Source organism: Oncorhynchus nerka, linkage group LG21 (assembly GCF_034236695.1).
Source record: "Oncorhynchus nerka isolate Pitt River linkage group LG21, Oner_Uvic_2.0, whole genome shotgun sequence".
NCBI lineage: Eukaryota > Metazoa > Chordata > Actinopteri > Salmoniformes > Salmonidae > Oncorhynchus > Oncorhynchus nerka.
Genome location: NC_088416.1, coordinates 455,399 through 480,422, shown reverse-complemented (window position 1 = coordinate 480,422; position 25,024 = coordinate 455,399). Strand labels below are relative to the sequence as shown.

Sequence of the window (25,024 nt, the reverse complement as noted above, 5' to 3'; positions counted from 1 at the left end):
CTGTCGAGTCCGGAGACCAAGGCTATGGAGGAGTACGTTGAGGACACTCTCACTGCAAGGGGGTATTTGTCCATCTGCCTCACCCGCCGCCCGTGTATTGACGACCGGGGCATAAATGCCATTGCTGTTAAAAACCGCTACCCTCTACCACTCATCTCCTCGGCTTTCGAACCTCTTCAGGGAGCGACCATCTTCTCTAAGTTGGACCTTCAGAATGCCTACTGTATGGTTTGTATACAGGAAAGAAATGAGTGGAAGACTCAATACTCGGTTATGCCATTCGGACAGATCAACTCTCACATTTGTATAGCTCCGTTGCAACTCCGTCTGACCCCGAGTCCATACTCCGTACCTCCTATCTAACGCCTGCAGTCATCTGACGTATAGAGAGCCTTGTCCGTAAGGCACAGCATTCCCAGGGGGGTCCGGCTAACTGGATGTTTGTCCCGGACTCTGCTGTTCCCCAGTCCCGGTGTGGGCACATTCCTCGTGACTGACCTGTCATCCAGGCTCCCGTCGGACCCTGGCTTTCATCCGACTACGCTTTAAGTGGCCTTCCATCGTTCCTGATGTCTCCGCATTTGTTGCCGCCTGCACTGTCTGTGCACAAAATAAGACTCCACTGGCCTTCTTCAACCACTCCCTGTTCCTCACTGCCCCTGCTCCCATATATCCCTGGACTTTGTTAGTGGTCTTCCTCCGTCAGATGGCAAGGGTGGATAGGTTTTCTAAAGCTGCCCATTTTATTCCCCTTCCCAAGTTGCCCTCAGCCAAGGAGACGGGTCAGCTCATGGTACAGCACATCTTCCGGATCCATGGACTTCCTGTCGACATGGTCTCCGATCGTGGCCCTCAGTTCTCGTCCCGGTTCTGGAATGCGTTCTGCACCCTCATTGGGTCGTCAGCCAGCCTGTCCTCTGGTTTTCACCCCAAATCTAATGGACAGTCGGAGCGAGCCAATCAGGACCCTGAGACGGCTCTTTGTTGTCTCATCCCTGCCAATCCCACCACCTGGAGCCAGCAACTCGTGTGGGTGGAATACACCTGTAACACCCTTCCCTGCTCTGCCACTGGGATATCAGTCCCCGCTCTTCCCTAAGCAAGAGGAAGAAGTCAGCATACCCTCTGCCCAGATGGTCATTGGCCTCTGTCGCCGTACCTGAGCCTCTCTTCTGAAGACCACATCCAAGAATCGGCGACAGGCGGATCGCCACCGGACCCTGATCCCCGCTATCGGCTCGGTGAGAGGGTATGGCTTTCCACTCGGGACCTGCTCCTTAGCCCCTCTGCTGTTCGTCTTTTGTTGCCCCGCACCCTCCGTATACATCTCACTTTTCATGTGTCTCAGATGAAACTTCTGTCTCATAGCCCTTTGTCTCCTGTTTCATTCTTAACCCATAATTCATGCAGCTTGCTCAAAATGGGCAGTTCCGGCAGGCTGGCTGTATGTTAGATATATTGTTCCAGTATTTCGTTTGGGAACGTGTTAGAGTTTCAGCGGGGAAAATTCTGTTGAAACAGAACATTAATTTGGTGAATCTTGAGAGCGCAGACCAGGGTGAGAAGGGGTCTGATTGAAGTTATTCATTGCAAACCTGATCTGACCTATTTGGATTTTCGTGGACGGTCATGACACTGTCCAACTAACTCACACAACCCAGACAGAAAAGCCACTGCCCCGGTGCCTCCATTTTGATGCTGAAGTAAACAAAGTAGATGAGAACTGATGCAGACTCTCCAAAAGCAAGTCAAAATATCCTCAAAGAAAGACAAATCACCCCCTAAAACTCAGAGACTTCTACAAGACTTTCCATTATGTTCAGTGGCCTAATCTCATCAATAATTTCTAAGCCTGGATAGATAAATCACATTCACTAAAGTATTTATATGTTTCATTGGTCTGTTACTACTGGGTACGTTACAATTCAAAAGTAGGTTTCATCACATCATCAAAATACTGGTATGATGCATTTAGCTTCATATGACGCAAAACACTGTATCATATGATTCAAAATTGTAACAATGTGTGCTGAGAGTCGCGAAGCAAGTTTAGGGAGTGAGTGTTTTAATATATAAAACGAACATTATACAAAACAAGAAACACAAACAACGCACAGACATAAAACAGAAAGAGTAACAATGGAGAAGGAACCAAAGGGAGTGACATATATAGGGCAGGTAATCAAGGAGGTGATGGAGTCCAGGTGAGTCTGATGACGCGCAGGTGAGCGTAACGATGGTGACAGGTGTGCACCATAATGAGCAGGCTGGTGACCTAGGAGCCAGAGAGGGAGCACACGTGACAGTACCCCCTCCCCGACCTGCGGCTCCTGCCGCAGGACACTGACCAAATTGACGATCCCGGGGATCAGGAGCGGACCGGTCAACTCTGCTGAAGTGCGGAAAACCTGTCAGTCTCTGCATAGCGACCTAGAGCGCCAGAGAGTGAGCATACGTGATGGTATCCCCTTCCCGGCGCGTTCGGCTCCAGCTGCAGGACACCAACCAAAGGGACGATCCCGGGGATCCGGAGCGGACCGGTTGCCTCCGCTGAGGTGCAGGAACCTGACGAACCCAGCTGAGACCTCCCTGGTTGCCTCAGTCGAGGAACAGGAACCTCAACAGGCATGGAAACCCGTTGAGCCAGTTGAGGCAGTCATTCTGTAACGATGTGTGCTGAGAGTTGGGAAGCAAGTCCAGGGAGTGGACAACACAACATAATACAAAACAAGAAACACGAAAAACACACAGATGTGCCACAGGAACAGAAATAATGACGCCTGGGGAAGGAACCAAAGGGAGTGACATATATAGGGCAGGTAATCAAGGAGGTGATGGAGTCCAGGTGAGTCTAATGACGCTGTAACGATTCTCGTCCTCGCCTGATGAGGAATATGAAAGATCGGACCAAAATGCAGCGTGGTACATGTCCATGTTAACTTTATTAATCTGAACACAAAATAACATAGGTGAAACAATGAAAAAACAAAACAGTCCTATCAGTTGACAAAACACAAAACACAAAACAACTACCCACAAACACAGGTGGGAACAGGCTACCTAAGTATGGTTCTCAATCAGAGACAACGATAGACAGCTGCCTCTGATTGGGAACCCTACCAGGCCAAACACAGAAATACAAAACATAGAACAAAAACATAGAATGCCCACCCCAACTCACGCCCTGACCAAACCAAAAATAGACACATAACAAAGGAACTAAGGTCAGAACGTGACAGACGCGCAAGTGCGTGTAACGATGGTGACAGGTGTGCGCCATAATGAGCAGCCTGGTGACCTAGAGGGAGCACACGTGACAAAAATGCATCCTACCAGCTGTATTTATGTATTTTTAAAGTTATATATCTTGAAAACTTGACAGCTGACATGCAAAACATTTTGGGACTAAATCAACAATGGAATAATAAAACAAATGCCAAAATATAGTTTTAGGTGGAGTTTTCCTTTAAGTCACATCTGACAAAGCTCTTATTTGACTTGCCAAACGTCTCATTGTCTCAAACAGCGAGTCTTTTCAAGGTTAAGTAGCCTCGCTGTCACTCTATTCCCTATGTCGTCCACTACCTCTGACCAGGGCCCAGAGGGCACTACCTCTGACCAGGGCCCAGAGGGCACTACCTCTGACCAGGGCCCAGAGGGAACTATCTAGGGAATGGTTCCATCTGAGAAGCAGCCATGGACGTGACGTCAGATTCACATGCTGTAGGAGGCCAATTAACAGCTGAATCAATCATTGAGAGACGGGCCTGGAATAAGATGCTGTAGTGTTCACAGTCGGACCCAGTGCCGCTCAGAATAGAGTGGCTAAAACGGTCATGTTTCCCTGCTCTGCGTGATTTTAACGGATCCACTGTACCTCTTGTCAATTGAATATTGAAAGTAACACTGCCTTGATCGGTTGTATAGCATAACAACGCAGCTTGAGGAAGACTTATTGAGTTGAAACATGTTGCAGTTATGCGCCCTGATGTATTTTAATGTGTAGGCTGATGTGCTCCTACTTACATGTGTTTATCACTTGTAAATCGTCTCTCTAAAGTTTTTGCAACGTGTTGACCGCCTACTTGTCTTCTTTTCTGCGTCTGTATAGCTGCCATTCAAAAGAAACATTCTGTGTCCTTCTATTTCTGTGGTCTTGCCCAGCTGTGCCTTAATGCGCTTCAGGACGTTGGTCGCCCCTCATACAGGAACATGCATAGATATAGTACAGTATGCCTGTTGCTAGGTGATGAGTAACCTTGTTTAGATATACAATAGTCAACAAGGTGATGAGTAACTTTGTTTAGATATACAATAGTCAACAAGGTGATGAGTAACTTTGTTTAGATATACAATAGTCAACAAGGTGATGAGTAACCTTGTTTAGATATACAATAGTCAACAAGGTGATGAGTAACCTTGTTTAGATATACAATAGTCAACAAGGTGATGAGTAACCTTGTTTAGATATACAATAGTCAACAAGGTGATGAGTAACCTTGTTTAGATATACAATAGTCAACAAGGTGATGAGTAACCTTGTTTAGATATACAAAAGTCAACAAGGTGATGAGTAACCTTGTTTAGATATACAAAAGTCAACAAGGTGATGAGTAACCTTGTTTAGATATACAATAGTCAACAAGGTGACCTTGTTGACCTTGACCTTGTGACCTTGACCTACGTGCTTCTACACCTGCATTGCTTGCTGTTTGGGGTTTTAGGCTGGGTTTCTGTACAGCACTTTGAGATATCAGCTGATGTACGAAGGGCTATATAAATACATTTGATTTGATTTGATTTGATGAGTAACCTTGTTTAGATATACCAACGTCAGCTATCTCCCCTGGACCAGGAGCTTTCAGTCGAGTAGTTGGTGTGACTAAAAACCCAATGTACCCAATGTATAGAGAGCCACAACAACTAGTGTCAGGACCCTGAGCATTTAGTGAGCTTCACAGAGTTATTTCTACCTACTGTCCTGCATTGTACTAGTGGTGGTGTCATCATATCAAATCAAGGTTGATTTGTCATGTGCTCCAAATACAAGACCTTAAAGAGAAATGCTTACTTACAAGCCTTTAACCAACAGTGCATTTTGTCATTATACTGTATACATGTGTATCCAACCAGCTGTAACTATTATATGAATGGCATCACACTATTCAATAGATAGGTGTCTGAGGTTGTGTGTACTACAGTGGAAATAGATGTGCATTAAAGGTGGTGTTCCATACCTTGGCAGCCATGACCATGGAGGAGCCTCCTCGGATGCCCAGGATGGGGATGTGTGTCTGGGCAGAGATGAAGTCCAGGATCTGGGCGATGGCCTCCTGGTCCGTGTCGTCCCCGAACACCACCCCCTGCAGCCAGGTGTTGGTCATCAAGGTGCAGATACGGTTGATGATACTCTTGGGGTCCGTGTCGTTCATGGTCTCCAGTTGGACTTTGGTAGGGTGAGGAACATGGAGGAACTCCTCTTTCTCCACGTAGGTGGACGACACCTCGCTAGAGTTGCCCACCAGGATGACGGCGATGCTAAGAGAGAAGGCCACTTTGGGAGGTAAGGGGGGCGCAGGGGGCCGGGCGGGGGATACTGGGGGGTAGTAAGGGGGTAGAAAGGGGGGTGAGGTTTGTGCCCCTCTGGCCTCCTTTCTCGCCTGCTGCTCCTCCCGTCCCGGGTGCACCTCCTGGTGCTCCTCCGCCCTGGCCAGCTCCGCCCCTCCCAGGCGACCGCGCCGACTCGCAGATGGGCAGAAGGAATAGGGAGAGGAGGAGGAGAGATAGGGAGAGAGGGAGGGAGAGGGAGGGATGGGCCAGCCGGGGGTGCTGATGAGGGGAAGAGGTGTGTTCGGGAGGAGGAGGGGGGAAGGAGGAAGTGACGCGCCTGTCCTGGAGTGGGGAGGGGGAGAGGAGGCTGACAAGCATCGTGGAGGAGTGTAAATGCAGTACCTGGAGGGAGGGAGGTAGGGAGGGGGAGAGAGAGAGAGAGGATTAATATCATGTACAGTAAATATGATATTACCAGCAGGAGATGGGACTGAAAAGAGGTACTGTATCATAATAATACCATGACTGCTACAACAGCACACAAAGAAAACAGGATCAAAAGATGCACATAGAGTATTGTTCACATGGTGAAATGGTATAACTTGAGATAAAATGTGTAGTGACGCTCAACAATGCTTAATCCACCACTCTATTCTAGTGCTTTCCTTAGAGGGACCTTGTGGCAGACATCAAAGACAGTTTGGAGTATGTGTGTGTGTGTGTGTGTGTGTGTGTGTGTGTGTGTGTGTGTGTGTGCGTGCGTGCGTGCGTGCGTGCGTGCGTGCGTGCGTGCGTGCGTGCGTGTGTGAGCATGTGCGGTGAGGAGACCGACAGCGCCGGGTGTGTTTTGACAGATTGACGGGTTCTGAGCTTCATGGACTGGCTGCCAGGTTAAGTGACCATCAGACACTCACAGACTAAGAATGATGCTTATTCTCTCCCCTGTGCTCTCTAGCTCTCTCCATCTCTGCTTCTGTCTCTCTCAGTCTATCACTCTCTCTCTCTTTCTGTCCTGCTCTCTTTCTCTCCCGCTCTCTCCCTCTTTCTATCTGTTTATCTCTATATCTTTCTTTTTTTCTATTTTCCTTTGAGCAGTAACTGCCTCTCATTGCCATTAATCTCTCTTCCCACCAGTCTTATTCCCTCCCTCCCTCCCTCCCTCCCTCCCTCCCTCCCTCCCTCCCTCCCTCCCTTCCTCCCATCCCCCTTTAACCTCTTTGAAGTCAATTGCAGACCTATTATTTCCTGCTCCTTTTATTAACAGCAATGCAGAGAGAAATAGGGAGAGAGAGAATAGAAAGAGAGGGAGGGGACAGTCAGAGAGAAACACAATTAGTCATAACTTGATGTGTGTGTGTGTGTGTGGGTGTGTGTGTGTGTGTTGTGTGTGTGTGTGTGTGTGTGTGTGTGTGTGTGTGTGTGTGTGTGTGTGTGTGTGTGTGTGTGTGTGTGTGTGTGTGTGTGTGCGTATGGGAAGAAGTCAAATGACAACGACAGCGCATTGTTGTTTATATTGAGATAGAAATGGGAATCCTTAATGTAGCTACACTTTAGGCAGAGGGAGAGTGGACGAGATAAATACAAAGAGAGAGAAAGAGAGATAGGGACTGGGAGACAAAGAGACAGAGAGACAGAGAGAGATAGGGACTGGGAGACAAAGAGATAGACATGCAAAGGTGAGCACGGAAGAGGGAGATGAGAGCGAAAACAGGGAGAAAACAACTAGGGAGAAGTAAGGGAGTAGAAAGCAGAGAAGGGAGGAATGAACATGGGGAGAGAGAGAGCGAGCGAGAGAGAGGAGAAAAACAGTGGAGAAAGGGAGGAGAGAGAAAACAGAGAAATGGGGAGAGAAATAGGCAAAGAGATATCAAAGGGACCAGAGGGAGAGCAAAGCAGAGGGGTGGAGGGAGAAGTAGCAGAGAAAAAGGGGGTAGCTAATGTAGTCTGTTACTACAAATGTCCCATCTAAAAGCTTAATTAGTGGTGGTTTGTCAGGCCTAATTGCAGGTACACATGCTAATTGTAAACGGGCTCAATCCTCAGTGAGGTTGGACAATGCTGAGAGGAGAGGAGAGGGGGAGGAGGAGGAAGAGAGTAGGAGGAAAGCAGAGAGAGGAGAGGGGGAGGAGGAAGATGAGGAGGAGGAGGAGGAGGAGGAGAGTGGGTTGAAAGCAGAGAGAGGAGAGGAGGAGGAGGAAGAGAGTGGGAGGAAAGCAGAGAGAGGAGAGGAGGAGGAGGAAGAGAGTGGGAGGAAAGCAAAGAGAGACGTGGTGTGACCACAACAACATACAGGAACTCAAGTCTTTCTGTTCACCTGACTTAGAATTCCTCACAATCAAATGTCGTCCGCATTATCTATCAAGGGAATTCTCTTCGATTATAATCACAGCCATATATATTCCCCCCCAAGCAGACACATCGATGGCCCTGAACGAACTTTACTTGACTCTTTGCAAACTGGAAACCACATATCCTGAGGCTGCATTCATTGTAGCTGGGGATTTTAACAAGGCTAATCTGAAAACAAGACTCCCTAAATTGTATCAGCATATCGATTGCGCAACCAGGGCTGGTAAGACCTTGGATCATTGCTATTCCAACTTCCGCAACGCATATAAGGCCCTCCCCCGCCCTCCTTTCGGAAAAGCTGACCACGTCTCAATTTTGTTGCTTCCTGCCTACAGACAGAAATTAAAATAAGAAGCTCCCGCGCTCAGTTCTGTTCAACGCTGGTCCGACCAATCTGATTCCACGCTTCAAGACTGCTTCGATCACGTGGATTGGGATATGTTCCGCATTGCGTCCAACAACAACATTGACGAATACGCTGATTCGGTGAGCGACTTCATTAGAAAGTGCATTGATGATGTCGTTCCCATAGCAACGATTAAAACATTCTCAAACCAGAAACCGTGGATTGATGGCAGCATTCGCGTGAAACTGAAAGCGTGAACCACTGCTTTTAACCAGGGAAAGGTGACCGGAAACATGACCGAATACAAACAGGGTAGCTATTCCCTCCGCAAGGAAATCAAACAAGCTAAGCGTCAGTATCGAGACAAAGTAGAGTGACAATTCAACGGCTCAGACACAAGAGGTATGTGGCAGGGTCTACAGTCAATCACGGATTACAAAAAGAAAACCAGCCCCATCACGGACCAGGATGTCTTCGTCCCAGGCAGACTAAATAACTTTTTTGCCCGCTTTGAGGACAATACAGTGCCACTGACACGGCCCACAACCAAAACCTGCGGACTCTCCTTCACTGCAGCCGAAGTGGGGAAAACATTTAAACGTGTTAACCCTCGCAAGGCTGTAGGCCCAGACGCCATCCCCAGCCGCGTCCTCAGAGCATGCGCAGACCAGCTGGCTGTGTTTACGGACTGCTGTTCCCACATGCTTCAAGAGGGCCACCATTGTCCCTGTTCCCAAGAAAGCTAAGGTAACTGAGCTAAACGACTACCGCCCCATAGCACTCACTTCCATCATCATGAAGTGCTAGTCAAGGACCATATCACCTCCACCCTACCTGACGCCCTAGACCCACTCCAATTTGCTTACCGCCCAAATAGGTCCACAGACGATGCAATCTCAACCACACTGCACACTGCCCTAACCCATCTGGACAAGAGGAATACCTATGTGAGAATGCTGTTCATCGACTACAGCTCAGCATTCAACACCATAGTACCCTCCAAACTCGTCATCAAGCTCGAGACCCTGGGTCTCGACCCCGCCCTGTGCAACTGGGTACTGGACTTCCTGACGGGCCGCCCCCAGGTGGTGAGGGTAGGTAACAACATCTCCACCCCGCTGATCCTCAACACTGGGGCCCCACAAGGGTGCGTTCTGAGCCCTCTCCTGTACTCCCTGTTCACCCATGACTGCGTGGCCATGCACGCCTCCAACTCAATCATCAAGTTTGCGGACGACACTCCAGTGGTAGGCTTGATTACCAACAACGACGAGACGGCCTACAGGGAGGAGATGAGGGCCCTCGGAGTGTGGTGTCAGGAAAATAACCTCACACTCAACGTCAACAAAACAAAGAAGATGATTGTGGACTTCAGGAAACAGCAGAGGGAGCACCCCCCTATCCACATCGATGGGACAGTAGTGGAGAGGGTAGTAAGTTTTAAGTTCCTCGGCGTACACATCACGGACAAACTGAATTGGTCCACCCACACAGACAGTGTCGTAAAGAAGGCGCAGCAGCGCCAATTCAAAACCTCAGGAGGCTGAAGAAATTCTGCTTGTCACCAAAAGCACTCACAAACTTCTACAGATGCACAATCGAGAGCATCCTGTCGGGCTGTATCACCGCCTGGTACGGCAACTGCTCCGCCCACAACTGTAAGGCTCTCCAGAGGGTAGTGAGGTCTGCACAACGCATCACCGGGGGCAAACTACCTGCCCTCCAGGACACCTACACCACCCGATGTCACACCCGATGTCACAGGCCATAAAGATCATCAAGGACAACAACCACCCGAGCCACTGCCTGTTCACCCCGCTATCATCCAGAAGGCGAGGTCATTACAGGTGCATCAAAGCAGGGACCGAGAGACTGAAAAACAGCTTCTATCTCAAGGCCATCAGACTGTTAAACAGCCACCACTAACATTGAGTGGCTGCTGCCAACACACTGACTCAACTCCAGCCACTTTAATAATGGGAATTGATGGAAATGTATGTAAAATATATCACTAGCCACTTTAAACAATGCTACTTAATATAATGTTTACATACCCTACATTACTCATCTCATACGTATATGTATATACTGTACCCTATATCATCTACTGCATCTTTATGTAATACATGTATCACTAGTCACTTTAATCTATGCCACTTTGTTTACATACCCTACATTACTCATCTCATATGTATATACTGTACTTGATACCATCTACTGCATCTTGCCTATGCCGTTCTGTACCATCACTCATTCATATATCTTTATGTACATATTCTTTATCCCTTTACACTTGTATGTATAAGGTAGTAGTTTTGGAATTGTTAGGTTAGATTACTCTTTGGTTATTACTGCATTGTCGGAACTAGAAGCACAAGCATTTCTCTACACTCGCATTAACATCTGCTAACCATGTGTATGTGACAAATACATTTGATTTGATTTGAGGAGAGGAGGAAGAGACTGGGAGGAAAGCGGAGAGAGGAGGGGGAAGAAGAGGAAGAGAGTGGGAGGAAAGCAGAGAGAGGAGGAGGAAGAGGTGGAAGAGAGTGCGAGGAAAGCAGAGAGAGGAGGAGGAAGAGGAGGAAGATAGTGGGAGGAAATCAGAGAGAGGAGGAGGAAGAGGAGGAAGAGAGTGGGAGGAAATCAGAGAGAGGAGGAGGAAGAGGAGGAAGAGAGTGGGAGGAAAGCAGAGATAGGAGGAGGAAGAGGAGGGAGAGAGTGGGGGGAAACGGGAGAGGAGGAGGAAGAGGAGGAAGAGAGTGGGAGGAAAGCAGAGAGAGGAGGAGGAAGAGGAGGAAGATGAGGAAGAGGAGGAAGAGAGTGGATGGAAGGGAAAATAAATGGAGGTATACACAACACAGATGGAGCTGGTTGGAGGAAGAAGAAGAGCAGCAACAATAAGAAATCCAGCGAGGGGGACGAGGATGGGTGCTGAGAAGATGGAGGGATGAAAATAAAGAAATTATTAGGATGATAAAAGAAGAGCTGAAGATGAAGGGAGAAGAATAAAGAGTGATGAAGGAAGGATGGTTGAAGAACGCAATGAGAAGGAAGGTTAGAGAAGATGGCCAGAGAGAGAAGTCGGAGAGGAAAGTATGGGAGAAAAGAGTGAGATAGTGAGAATGACAGAGACAGAGGCAGGGCACGGATGAAGAAAGAGGGAGAGAGAGAGATGGATAGAGAGAGAGTCAGAGAGGGAGAAACAGAGAGAGAGAGTTTCCATGACAACAATTCAAATATGCCTCCATGCAGCACCCTGATGGACAAGGAGATACACACAATGTTCGCTTCGTACGCTGATACACACACACTATGCACACACACACACTGATACACACAGTGTTCAAATACACGTGTATTTTATCGTTAGTGTCATGACGTTGGCCTGGGGGGTAGGTTTATGACAGTCATAAATACCTCTTCCCCCCTTTTTCCTATCTCTACCCTACTGAGGTTACATTTGCAAAACCTCTTGGTTAACATAGAGATTCTGGGAACATCAGAAGGTGGGGGGAAATGAACTATATTCTGGCAATCCGATCAATTGAACATATGCGGTGGTACTTAATGAATATGATGTCAGTTCGGTTGTCATCTGAGACATTCTCATCAATGATAAGATGATGTAAACTCTACAGTGGAAAGTCTACATATCAGAATTATCGGATTCACATGGAATTGTTGTTCAATTTAAATGTTTGCATATGAAATTATTCGTGATGGGATGAAATGTGATTTTAGCTTCTAAAATGTGAGATTTGGGTTTTCATAAGATAGGGCTCTGCTCAATCAGTGGGCCCGCCCCTGTGAAGGGACATGGGCTATAAAACTTTTCAAACACGCCCTCCTCTCCCTTCCTATATAAGCCCTTGACGACAATATAACTTCTTGACGTGAGGACGGCGGTCCTATGTCAGAATGGTTCATCGTGAGCTTTGGTTGCGAATGGTATGAACTTTGAACTCTTATTCACTACAGAAGTGATACCTCCTAGCCATTGAGTTAGCAACAGCAGATGCAAACGAGGGTTAGGAAGGAACAGACAGAGTATCCCGTCTATCATACAACGACGTTACTACAGCGTATCCAATTGACCACCAGAAAAGGACTCGGTTGGGCAACACGGCCTCCCATCTACCACCAACCTACCGAAGCGCAGCTCAGAGTAAATATTTATTGCATTTTCAATTTCCAAATGGGCGGTAATTTAGAATGCATAAGATACTGTATTTACGATAGCACAGCTTCTTCCCTTTGTTCCTCAGTCTTCCCACTCTTTCACTCAAACCCAGCCCCTTTTCTTTTGTGTAACAAGCTGTCATATCTGTCCCTTCTGCTAGGGACGTTTTCCTTTATGACGTAATTTGTAATCAAGTTATGATTGAATTATGTGTATGTGTAATTCTGTGTGATTAGTTAGGTATTTAGTAAATAAATAATTAAACCCAATTTTGTATTGCCGGTTCAACTTGCTAGCCAGGGTTTGTGCAGATAACCAAGAATTTACAACTTTCAGATGAGACTGAATTAAGATGACAATTAATATTGACTGCTATTGATGTAAAATATTACTAGGTCTTTAAGAGTTTATTCGGAAGATAACAGCTCTATAAATATTATTTTGTGGTGCCCCGACTCTCTAGTTAATTACATTTACATGATTAGCTCAATCAGGTAAAATTAATTACGGATACATTATTGTATAGAATAGCATGTCATATCACTTAATCCGGCATAGCCAAAGACACGACATTAGTCATTTAAATACTTATTTTCTGTGTATTTGAGTATTTTTAAATAATGTGGTCAGAATCAACTACTTACTGTATATTGGACGTATTTGATAGTATTCCCAATTAACTTCCTATAAATAGCTTACTATTTGAAAGTACTTTAAATACGTATTTCAAATAATATACATAATATACATGCTAATACTTTCCAAGTGTATTTCCAAATGCATTCCAATATTCAACTACAGGACTTGTCCAATACAAAACATCTGAATACTTACTTCAAAATGTATGTGAAAGTAATTGAGATATTTGAAATAGTATTTTAACCCAGGTCTGCACGCACGCACGCACACACGCACGCACGCACGCACACACACACACACACACACACACACACAGACAAAGAAAATTACACACTGTTGGACACAAACACAGATTTTCAAGAAACACTCGTATATAAATGACTTATCATAAGGTGGACTTATCACAAAATAGTAGAAGCTCACCCCCCCAGAAGTAGACCCAATATGTACTAGTGTTATTCTAGGAATGTGTGGAGAGAGAAGAGGAGAGGAGTGGGTGGTCTGTGTTACTGTGTGTCATGGTCAATGGAAGAGTCTCTGGAGCATTTGGCCTCTCCAGCCTAATTACTGACGGAGGAAATAACCCCAGTGTAACAAACACACACACACACACACACACATACAAAATTGACTTGACACTCTGGCAGAGAGAGATGAACCAATGCTCCTACCTGACCTTAAAACTAAGCTCTATAAAAAGGCTGAAGGGGGAAAACAACAACAACACACACACAGAGCAACCAGTTTGACTAAGAGAGAGAAGAGAGAACTACCCTGACATTTAGGGTAATCAGCCCTACACAAAAGCTCAACCATCATTAATAACTCCAAATTAATTACAAGAAACGGAGAATGTCGAGCCATCCAACGCAATGGATCATTTGCTTTCCTCGCAGACTGCAGACAAATCTAGACTGAGCATTTAAATATGCTGTCGTATGTCCATTACATATTACTTTACACTGCAATTACAGTAACAGTGTCACGTTCTGACCTTAGTTCTTTTGTTATGTCTTTGTTTTAGTATGGTCAGGGCGTGAGTTGGTTGGGTTGTCTATGTTTGTTTTTCTATGAGTTGGTATTTCTGTGTTTGGCCTAGTATGGTTCTCAATCAGAGGCAGCTGTCAATCGTTGTCCCTGATTGAGAACCATACTTAGGCAGCCTGTTTTCACCCTTGATTTGTGGGTGATTATTTTCTGTGTCTGTGTGTTCCACACGGAACTGTTTCATTTTTTGTTATTTCACGTTGTTATTTTGGATTTTTCTGTGTTCTATTAAAAGTATCATGAACACTTACCACGCTGCGCATTGGTCCTCCGATCCTTCCTACTACTCCTCGTCAGAGGAGGAAGAAGACCGTTACAAACAGAGACATTAACGTGGAAGGAAAACTATTTAAGTGGTTATTCCATCCACATCCATTCCCACACAATGGATTTAACACACACAGATACACACAGACACAGAAACACACGTACACACACAGACATACACACAGCAAGGCTTGTACACGTATGAACACAAAGGTACTCAGGTATTCGGTAGCATGTATTTAGTACACAGCATGGACAGGTCCAGTGATGCTTAGCTATAGAGCATCAGTCTCCACCACACACACGTCTACACTGAGCCCCTCTGTAAATCAGCTCCCTGACTCTCTGCCCAATGAGATGAGCGCCAACACACACACACACACACACAAAGATAGAGAGAGAGGGAGACACTTGTTTCATTGGGCGTGTAGTCACAGTGCGGGGCCTTGGGGTGAACTGGCCCGTGTCAATAAGACTAGTGGCCGCTGCGTTTGCTCGGACTCGCCAGTTACTGTCATCACACTTAACATTTACAAAGAGCATTGATCGAGGAACTCACCCCGCCTCAAACAGCCCAAACGACCAGAAGAATTACCAGGACCCCGCCCCCCCCTCGTCTCTCCCATGTGCCAATAGACATTATTTGTGATCAGTCAAGACATTCAACCCCTATTGGGTATTTGTGCTCTATCTGAGCTCAGGCCCCACCGGTCTCTTGTTCACAGTGTAATGAGTGTGTGTGTGTGTGTGTGTGTGTGTGTGTGCGTGCGTGCGTGCGTGCGTGCGTGCGTGCGTGCGTGTGCGTGTGTGCGTGCGTGTGTGCGCGCATGTGTGTGAATGGTGGTTAGATAGAGACAGTGTTGTGTAAGGTATGTTAAATACACGCTGCTTGTCCTGAATACTGGGGGGATTAGGAGTTTGTATGTTGCAGTCTGGAGCTCTAAACAGCTTCAGGAAGGAAGGAGGGCTAGCTGCTCCGCGGTGAATGCAACAGTCTCTTTATGCAATCAGAAACACATCCGTTTCCACAGTAACCAGAACACATACTGGAGTCATACAACACATTAGCTGCAATCAGAAACACATTGGTGTAACGGTATAGACAGAAACCTTCCTGAAAGACATTGCATAAGTAGTCAAAACCGACATTTCCACACAAACATCCCCAGAATCACGCAACATTTGAAAGACATTGAGGATGACATACTGAAAGCTGATATATTTCCCATCATGATTTACAGGTAGTAGCCAAGGAACATAACAGATATTTCTGAGAGCGTTACTCCTACACGGTGCATTTTCTACATGCAAATCATTCAGAAGCACACGCATAATTCATCGGTATCTTTTTATGTAAATGGTTGGACATCAATGGCTCTTCACCAACATGCGGATGGGCAATGACATCCACTTCAGTCATCTTGATCTCTGGGTTCAGAGATGCATCTCTTTATCTCTGAAATGTCGCTATTGTGCTGTTGTCATCCGATAATCAGACTTCAAGCTGTTTTAATTAGCCTCATGCAGGAGCTTCATGACATAGGTTATTATTCTTTTCAATATTATCCAGTAATTAATTAATTCTATCCCTCCAGGGGAAATGTCAGTTAATTCACTGATGTCTTGCAATGTATTGTATTGCATGCTGATTCGGATTGTATTTCCATATTGTTGAACAGTCAAGGATTGGTTAGCGAGCGTCTTCTTATCCATATGTCTACAATTTATGACTGCAAATGGTAGTAATTCATGTCCTTCGAGAAGGAGCAGCACACACATTATGAGAATAAATGGAATTTGCTTTAGCCTGACAGTAATGTTGAGTAGATGGTGATGTCCCTATTTAAATCACAGCCATGCAGCCGAATCCTCTGGATACTCTATGATTTTAATTAACATTGAGAAATGGAAAGAGAGAGAGATGGAGGGAAGGAGGGGCAGAGAGAGAGAGCGAGAGTGAGAGAAATAGCAAAAGAGAGAGAGAGATAGTGAGTGAGTGAGTGAAAGCAGAGGTAGAGAGAGAGAAAGCGAAAGAGAGAGAAAGAGAGAAAGAGAGAGAGAGAGAGAGAGAGAGAGAGAGTGGGGAAGAGAGAAAGAGAGAGCGAGAGAGTGAAAGAGAGAGAGAGAGAGAGAGTGAGGAAGAGAGAAAGAGAGTGAGGAAGAGAGAAAGGGAGAGCGAGAGAGTGAAGAGAGAGAGAGAGAGAGAGAGAGAGAGAGAGAGAGAGAGTGAAAGAGAGCGAGAGAGAGAGAGAGAGAGAGAGAGAGAGAGAGAGAGAGGCAGAGAGAGGCAGAGAGAGAGGCAGAGAGAGGGAAAGAGAGCGAGAGAAAGAGAGAGAGAGAGGCAGAGAGAGAGGGAAAGAGAGCGAGAGAGAGAGAGAGAGAGAGAGAGAGAGAGAGAGAGAGAGGCAGAGAGAGAGGGAAAGAGAGCGAGAGAGAGAGAGAGAGAGGCAGAGAGAGAGGGAAAGAGAGCGAGAGAGAGAGAGCGAAGGGGAGAGATAGAGATGGAAAGAGCGTTGGGAGCATCTGGGCATGAGGCAGTGAAGAAGGGAGACAGTTGGTTGAAATAGGGAGGCAGATACAGAGAAGCAGAACATGAACAGTGGGAATAAGAGAGAAGAGAGGAGATAAAGGGGTAGAGGAAGTGACCATGTCTGGAGGAGACAGTCTCATCACCCTATTCATCCCCAGAAGTGGGGCCAAGATGATGTAATCATCAGTATGAGCCACTTGAGCTATCAGTGGTGAGTAGTAGTCATCAATCTGTTGCTTCTCTATGGCCTAAAAATGGAAGGAAAGTCACTATTTTACAGAAGAGGGTCTTAGGTGTTTGATTAAGTGTGCTTGAGCTCGGTCGAGGGGCTTTTCAATGTTAAGTGTGCTTAAATGCCACAGACATGCATGCCTGCATACACACACACATTCCCAGCCTGAAACACACACACACACACACCCAGCCCTAAAAAAAACTACTGATAGTAGGATAGGGTTCCTCTATCCCCTGGGGTCTGCATTAGCCCATTTCTTCCATATCTCAAGGATTTGATTGACCACGCTCATCTGGCTGCTCCTTACGGCAGCACTACACAGCAGAGTAGAGGGGTCTCTATGTGGGCTGGAGTCTGTGGCCCGCTTCACAGTGACTGGACCACCACTGGATTAGAGATAAATGGCATCTATGACTGAACCTCCACTGGATTAGAACTATAAAGCCTCTATGACTGGACCTCCACTGGATTAGAACTATAAAGCCTCTATGACTGGACCTCCACTGAATTAGACCTATAAAGCCTCTATGACTGGACCACCATTGGATTAGAACTATAAAGCCTCTATGACTGGATTAGAACTATAAAGCCTCTATGACTGAACCTCCACTGGATTAGAACTATAAAGCCTCTATGACTGAACCTCCACTGGATTAGAACTATAAAGCCTCTATGACTGGACCACCACTGGATTAGAACTATAAAGCCTCTATGACTGGACCACCACTGGATTAGAACTATAAAGCCTCTATGACTGGACCTCCACTGGATTAGACCTATAAAGCCTCTATGACTGGACCACCACTGGATTAGAACTATAAAGCCTCTATGAATGGACCGCCACTGGATTAGAACTATAAAGCCTCTATGACTGGACCTCCACTGGATTAGAACTATAAAGCCTCTATGATTGAACCACCACTGGATTAGAATTATAAAGCCTCTATGATTGAACCACCACTGGATTAGAAATATAAAGCCTCTATGACTGGACCTCCACTGGATTAGAACTATAAAGCCTCTATGACTGAACCTCCACTGGATTAGAACTATAAAGCCTCTATGACTGAACCTCCACTGGATTAGACCTATAAAGCCTCTATGACTGGACCACCACTGGATTAGAACTATAAAGCCTCTATGACTGAACCTCCACTGGATTAGAACTATAAAGCCTCTATGACTGAACCTCCACTGGATTAGACCTATAAAGCCTCTATGACTGGACCTCCACTGGATTAGAACTATAAAGCCTATATGACTGGACCACCACTGGATTAGAACTATAAAGCCTCTATGACTGGACCACCACTGGATTAGAACTATAAAGCCTCTATGACTGGACCACCACTGGATTAGAACTATAAAGCCTCTATGACTGGACCACCACTGGATTAGAACTATAAAGCCTCCATGACTGGACGACCACCGCATTAGAACTATAAAGCCTCTATGACTGGACCACCACTGGATTAGAACTATAAAGCCTCTATGACTGGACCACCACTGGATTAGAACTATAAAGCCTCTATGACTGGACCACCACTGGATTAGAACTATAAAGCCTCTATGACTGGACCACCACTGGATTAGAACTATAAAGCCTCTATGACTGGACCACCACTGGATTAGAACTATAAAGCCTCTATGACTGGACCTCCACTGGATTAGAACTATAAAGCCTCTACGACTGGACCACCACTGGATTAGAACTATAAAGCCTCTATGACTGGACCACCATTGGATTAGAACTATAAAACCTCTATGTCTGGACCACCACTGGATTAGAACTATAAAGCCTCTATGACTGGACCACCACTGGATTAGAACTATAAAGCCTCTATGACTGGACCACCACTGGATTAGAACTATAAAGCCTCTATGACTGGACCACCACTGGATTAGAACTATAAAGCCTCTATGACTGGACCACCACTGGATTAGAACTATAAAGCCTATATGACTGGACCACCACTGGATTAGAACTATAAAGCCTATATGACTGAACCTCCACTGGATTAGAACTATAAAGCCTATATGACTGGACCACCACTGGATTAGAACTATAAAGCCTCTATGACTGGACCACCACTGGATTATAACTATAAAGCCTCTATGACTGGACCACCACTGGATTATAACTATAAAGCCTCTATGACTGGACCACCACTGGATTAGAACTATAAAGCCTCTATGACTGGACCACCACTGGATTAGAACTATAAAGCCTCTATGACTGGACCACCACTGGATTAGAACTATAAAGCCTCTATGACTGGACCACCACTGGATTAGAACTATAAAGCCTCTATGACTGGACCACCACTGGATTAGAACTATAAAGCCTCTATGACTGGACCACCACTGGATAGCCATGTGGTTATATGTTCTATAAAGTCTGGCACCCCTGTGTCATCACTCATTTCTATACTGCACCTATATACCTCTGTCTATGTATTCTCTGTTTGACAGATGTTAACAGCCATGCAAAAAACAACACTTGATACAGATAACTTTTCCTCGTTCAAACCCAGAGACAGACTGTACTACTTTTGTCTGGCAAGATGTCTTTCTGGCAAGGCGGAGAGATGGGGGATGATTAATTTTAGCCTACCGCCTGAGGACACTAGTTATGACCTGCTTCCCCCCACCACCACCCTCCCAGTCTTGTTACCCTCCAACCCCACCCAACACCTCCCCACCTCAGTGGTCATGGGTAATTAATTAGCAAGCTGTTCCCAGCAGAGGGCCAAATGAAAGCAAGCTCAGTGATACAGTCAGGGGGGGACACACTCAGACTCAGGAGGCAGGTTCACTTCACACAGTAGTTAGGGACACCCAGACTCAGGAGGCAGGTTCACTTCACACAGTAGTTAGGGACACCCAGACTCAGGAGGCAGGTTCACTTCACACAGTAGTTAGGGACACCCAGACTCAGGAGGCAGGTTCACTTCACACAGTAGTTAGGGACACCCAGACGCAGGAGGCAGGTTCACTTCACACAGTAGTTAGGGACACTCAGACTCAGGAGTCTCCTGCACTGTGAGCTGCAATAGTATTTTAGCCCACTGAGCTAAATCCTTGGCATTAGCATGGGGAATCGATCCAAATGTTCAGGTTTCAACCAAAGGGACTTATCACACAAGCCAGCTCTGATACACTAATTACAATATTATATTTCTGGAGACAAATTAATTTTTTATCCATGAAGACCAGAGAAGTATTTAAAAAACAAGGGTTAGAACTGGTTCGGGGAACAGAACCGAAAACCATAAAATAACCAAATCATTTGAAGAGCAGAACCCATACTGAAAAAGAAAGTGATCTATAGTGTTGGGGACCGGTTAATAACATTCTTTCATGTTCCAGGTATTTTTTACCCATCCCCAAAAATTCACAACAAGGCGCCTATGCAAAGCCCTCAGTCTCACTCAGAAACCTATTCCAGCGTCTGCCTGCCAGCTGAAGTTTTTTTTACAGTGGGTGTGTATGTAGGCTACCTGCCCCTCCCATCTGAAGCATAGGTTAGTGTGGCCTACTGACGACGCTACATAGGTTACTGTAGTCTACTGACAACATCACATGGGTTACTGTAGCCTACTGACAACGTTACTGCAGCCTACTGACAACATTACATAGGTTACTGCAGCCTACTGACAACATTACATAGGTTACTGTAGTCTACTGACAACATTACTGTAGCCTACTGACAACATTACTGCAGCCTACTGACAACATTACATAGGTTACTGTAGCCTACTGAAAACATTACTGTAGCCTACTGACAACATTACATAGGTTACTGCAGCCTACTGACAACATTACTGTAGCCTACTGACAACATTACTGTAGCCTACTGACAACCTTACATAGGTTACTGTAGCCTACTGACAACATTACATAGGTTACTGCAGCCTACTGACAACGTTACTGTAGCCTACTGACAACATTACTGTAGCCTACTGACAACCTTACATAGGTTACTGTAGTCTACTGACAACGTTACATAGGTTACTGTAGCCTACTGACAACATTACATAGGTTACTGTAGTCTACTGACAACGTTACATAGGTTACTGCAGCCTACTGACAACTTTACATAAGTTACTGCAGCCTACTGGCAACATTACTGTAGCCTACTGACAACATTACTGTAGCCTACTGACAACCTTACATAGGTTACTCTAGCCTACTGACAACATTACTGTAGTCTACTGACAACATTACATAGGTTACTGTAGCCTACTGACATAATTACATAGGTTACTGTAGCCTACTGACAACATTACATTACAAGGTTACTGTAGCCTACTGACAACATTACATAGGTTACTGTACTGACAACGTTACTGCAGCCTACTGCAACATTACTGAGCCTACTGACAACATTACATAGGTTACTGTAGCCTTACATTACTGTAGCCTACTGACAACATTACTGTAGCCTACTGACAACATTACATAGGTTACTGTAGCCTACTGTTACTGTAGCCTACTGACAACATTACATAGGTTACTGCAGCCTACTGACAACATTACTGTAGCCTACTGACAACCTCACATAGGTTACTGCTAGCCTACTGACAACATTACTGTAGCCTACTGACAACATTACATAGGTTACTGTAGCCTACTGACAACATTACATAGGTTACTGTCGCCTACTGACAACATTACAGGTTACTGTAGCCTACTGACAACATTACATAGGTTACTGCAGCCTACTGACAACTTTACACAGTTACAGCCTACTGACAACATTACTGTAGCCCTGACAACTGTAGCCAACAATTACTGTAGCCTACTGACAACATTACTGTAGCCTACTGGTTACTGTAGCCTACTGACAACATTACTGTAGCCTACTGACAACAACATGTAGCCTACTGACAACATTAGGTTACTGCAACCTACTGACAACATTACATAGGTTACTGCAGCCTACTGACAACGTTACTGCCTACTGACAACATTACTGTAGCCTACTGACAACATTACATAGGTTACTGTAGCCTACTGACAACATTACATACTGACAACATTACTGTAGCCTACTGACAACATTACATTGGTTACTGTAGCCTACTGACAACATTACTGTAGCCTACTGACAACATTACATAGGTTACTGTAGCCTACTGACATGACAACATTACATAGGTTACTGCCTAGCCTACTGACAGCCTACTGACAACATTACTGTAGCCTACTGACAACATTTAGGTTACTGTAGCCTACTGACAACATTACATTAGTGTTACTGTAGCCTACTGCCAACATTACTGTAGGTTACTGTAACATACTGCAACATTACATAGGACAACTTTACTGTAGCCTACTGACAACATTACATAGGTTACTGTAGCCTACTGACAACGTTACTGTAGGACAACATTACTGTAGCCTACTGACAACATTACATAGGTTACTGTAGCCTACTGACAACATTACTGTAGCCTACTGACAACATTACTGCAGCCTACTGACAACATTACATAGGTTACTGTAGCCTACTGACAACAACATTACTGTAGCCTACTGACAACATTACATTAGGTTACTGTAGGTTAGCCTACTGACAACATTACTGTAGCCTACTGTAGCCTACTGACAACAGGTTACATTGGTTACTGTAGCCTACTGACAACATTACATAGGTTACTGCAGCCTACTGACAACGTTACTGTAGCCTACTGACAACATTACTGTAGCCTACTGACAACCTTACATAGGTTACTGTAGTCTACTGACAACGTTACATAGGTTACTGTAGCCTACTGACAACATTACATAGGTTACTGTAGTCTACTGACAACGTTACATAGGTTACTGCAGCCTACTGACAACTTTACATAAGTTACTGCAGCCTACTGGCAACATTACTGTAGCCTACTGACAACATTACTGTAACCTACTGACAACCTTACATAGGTTACTCTAGCCTACTGACAACATTACTGTAGTCTACTGACAACATTACATAGGTTACTGTAGCCTACTGACATAATTACATAGGTTACTGTAGCCTACTGACAACGTTACTAGGTTAATGTAGCCTACTGACAACATTACAAGTGTTACTGTAGCCTACTGACAACATCACATAGGTTACTGCAGCCTACTGACAACTTTACTGTAGCCTACTGACAACATTACATAGGTTACTGCAGCCTACTGACAATGTTACTGTGGCCTACTGACAACATTACTGTAGCCTACTGACAACCTTACATAGGTTACTGTAGCCCACTGACATAGTTACATAGGTTACTGTAGCCTACTGACAACATTACATTGGTTACTGTAGCCTACTGACAACATTACATTGGTTACTGTAGCCTCCTGGCAACATTACTGTAGCCTACTGACAACATTACATAGGTTACTGTAGCCTACTGACAACGTTACTAGGTTAATGTAGCCTACTGACAACATTACATAGGTTACTGTAGCCTACTGACAACATTACTGTAGCCTACTGAAAACATTACTGTAGGCTACTGACAACATTACTGTAGCCTACTGACAACATTACTGTAGCCTACTGACAACATTACTGTAGCCTACTAACAACATTACATAGGATTCTGTAACATACTGACAACATTACATAGGTTACTGCAGTCTACTGACAACATTACTTTAGCCTACTGACAACATTACATAGGTTACTGTAGCCTACTGACAACATTACATTGGTTACTGTAGCCTACTGACAACATTACATTGGTTACTGTAGCCTCCTGGCAACATTACTGTAGCCTACTGACAACATTACATAGGTTACTGTAGCCTACTGACAACGTTACTAGGTTAATGTAGCCTCCTGACAACATTACATAGGTTACTCTAGCCTACTGACAACATTACTGTAGCCTACTGACAACATTACATAGGTTACTGTAGCCTACTGACAACATTACTGTAGCCTACTGACAATATTACTGTAGCCTACTAACAACATTACATAGGTTTCTGTAACATACTGACAACATTACATAGGTTACTGCAGTCTACTGACAACATTATTGTAGCCTACTGACAACATTACATTGGTTTCTGTAGCATACTGACAACGTTACATAGGTTACTGTAGCCTACTGACAACATTACATAGGTTACTGTAGCCTACTGACAACATTACTGTAGCCTACTGACAACATTACATTGGTTCCTGTAGCATACTGACAACGTTACATAGGTTACTGTAGCCTACTGACAACATTACTGTAGTCTACTGACGTCACATAGGTTACTGTAGTCTACTGACAATGTTATTGTAGCATACTGACAACATTACATATGTTACTGTAGTCTACTGACAACATTACATAGGTTACTGTAGCCTACTGACAACATCACTGTAGTCTACTGACAACATTACTGTAGCCTACTGACAACATTACTGTAGCCAACTGACGATGTTACATAGGTTACTGCAGCCTACTGACAACATTACATAGGTTACTGTAGCCTACTGACAACATTCCTGTAGCCAACTGACGACGTTACATAGGTTACTGTAGTCTACTGACAACGTTACATAGGTTACTGTAGCCTACTGACAACATTACATAGGTTACTGTAGTCTACTGACAACGTTACATAGGTTACTGCAGCCTACTGACAACATTACATAAGTTACTGCAGTCTACTGACAACATTACATAGGTTACTGTAGCCTACTGACAACATTACTGTAGCCTACTGACAACCTTGCATAGGTTACTGTAGCCTACTGACAACATTACTGTAGTCTACTGACAACATTACATAGGTTACTGTAGCCTACTGACATTATTACATAGGTTATTGTAGCCTACTGACAACGTTACTAGGTTAATGTAGCCTACTGACAACATTACATAGGTTACTGTA

General features: G+C 44.9%; 1 protein-coding gene across 1 annotated transcript in view; it reads right to left on the bottom strand.

Moving 5' to 3' along the window:
- Positions 1 to 8,967, bottom strand: part of LOC115123380 (glutamate receptor ionotropic, NMDA 2B-like) — a 60,588-nt gene extending 51,621 nt beyond the window's left edge. Inside the window, exons 1-3 of the mRNA XM_065006134.1 lie at positions 8,854 to 8,967; positions 6,071 to 6,078; positions 5,238 to 5,892 (exon numbers count right to left, since the gene is read on the bottom strand). Coding sequence (XP_064862206.1) covers positions 5,238 to 5,892; positions 6,071 to 6,078; positions 8,854 to 8,967 — 777 coding nt within the window. The remainder of the gene's footprint in view (positions 1 to 5,237; positions 5,893 to 6,070; positions 6,079 to 8,853) is intronic.
- Between the last annotated feature and the right edge of the window lie 16,057 nt (positions 8,968 to 25,024).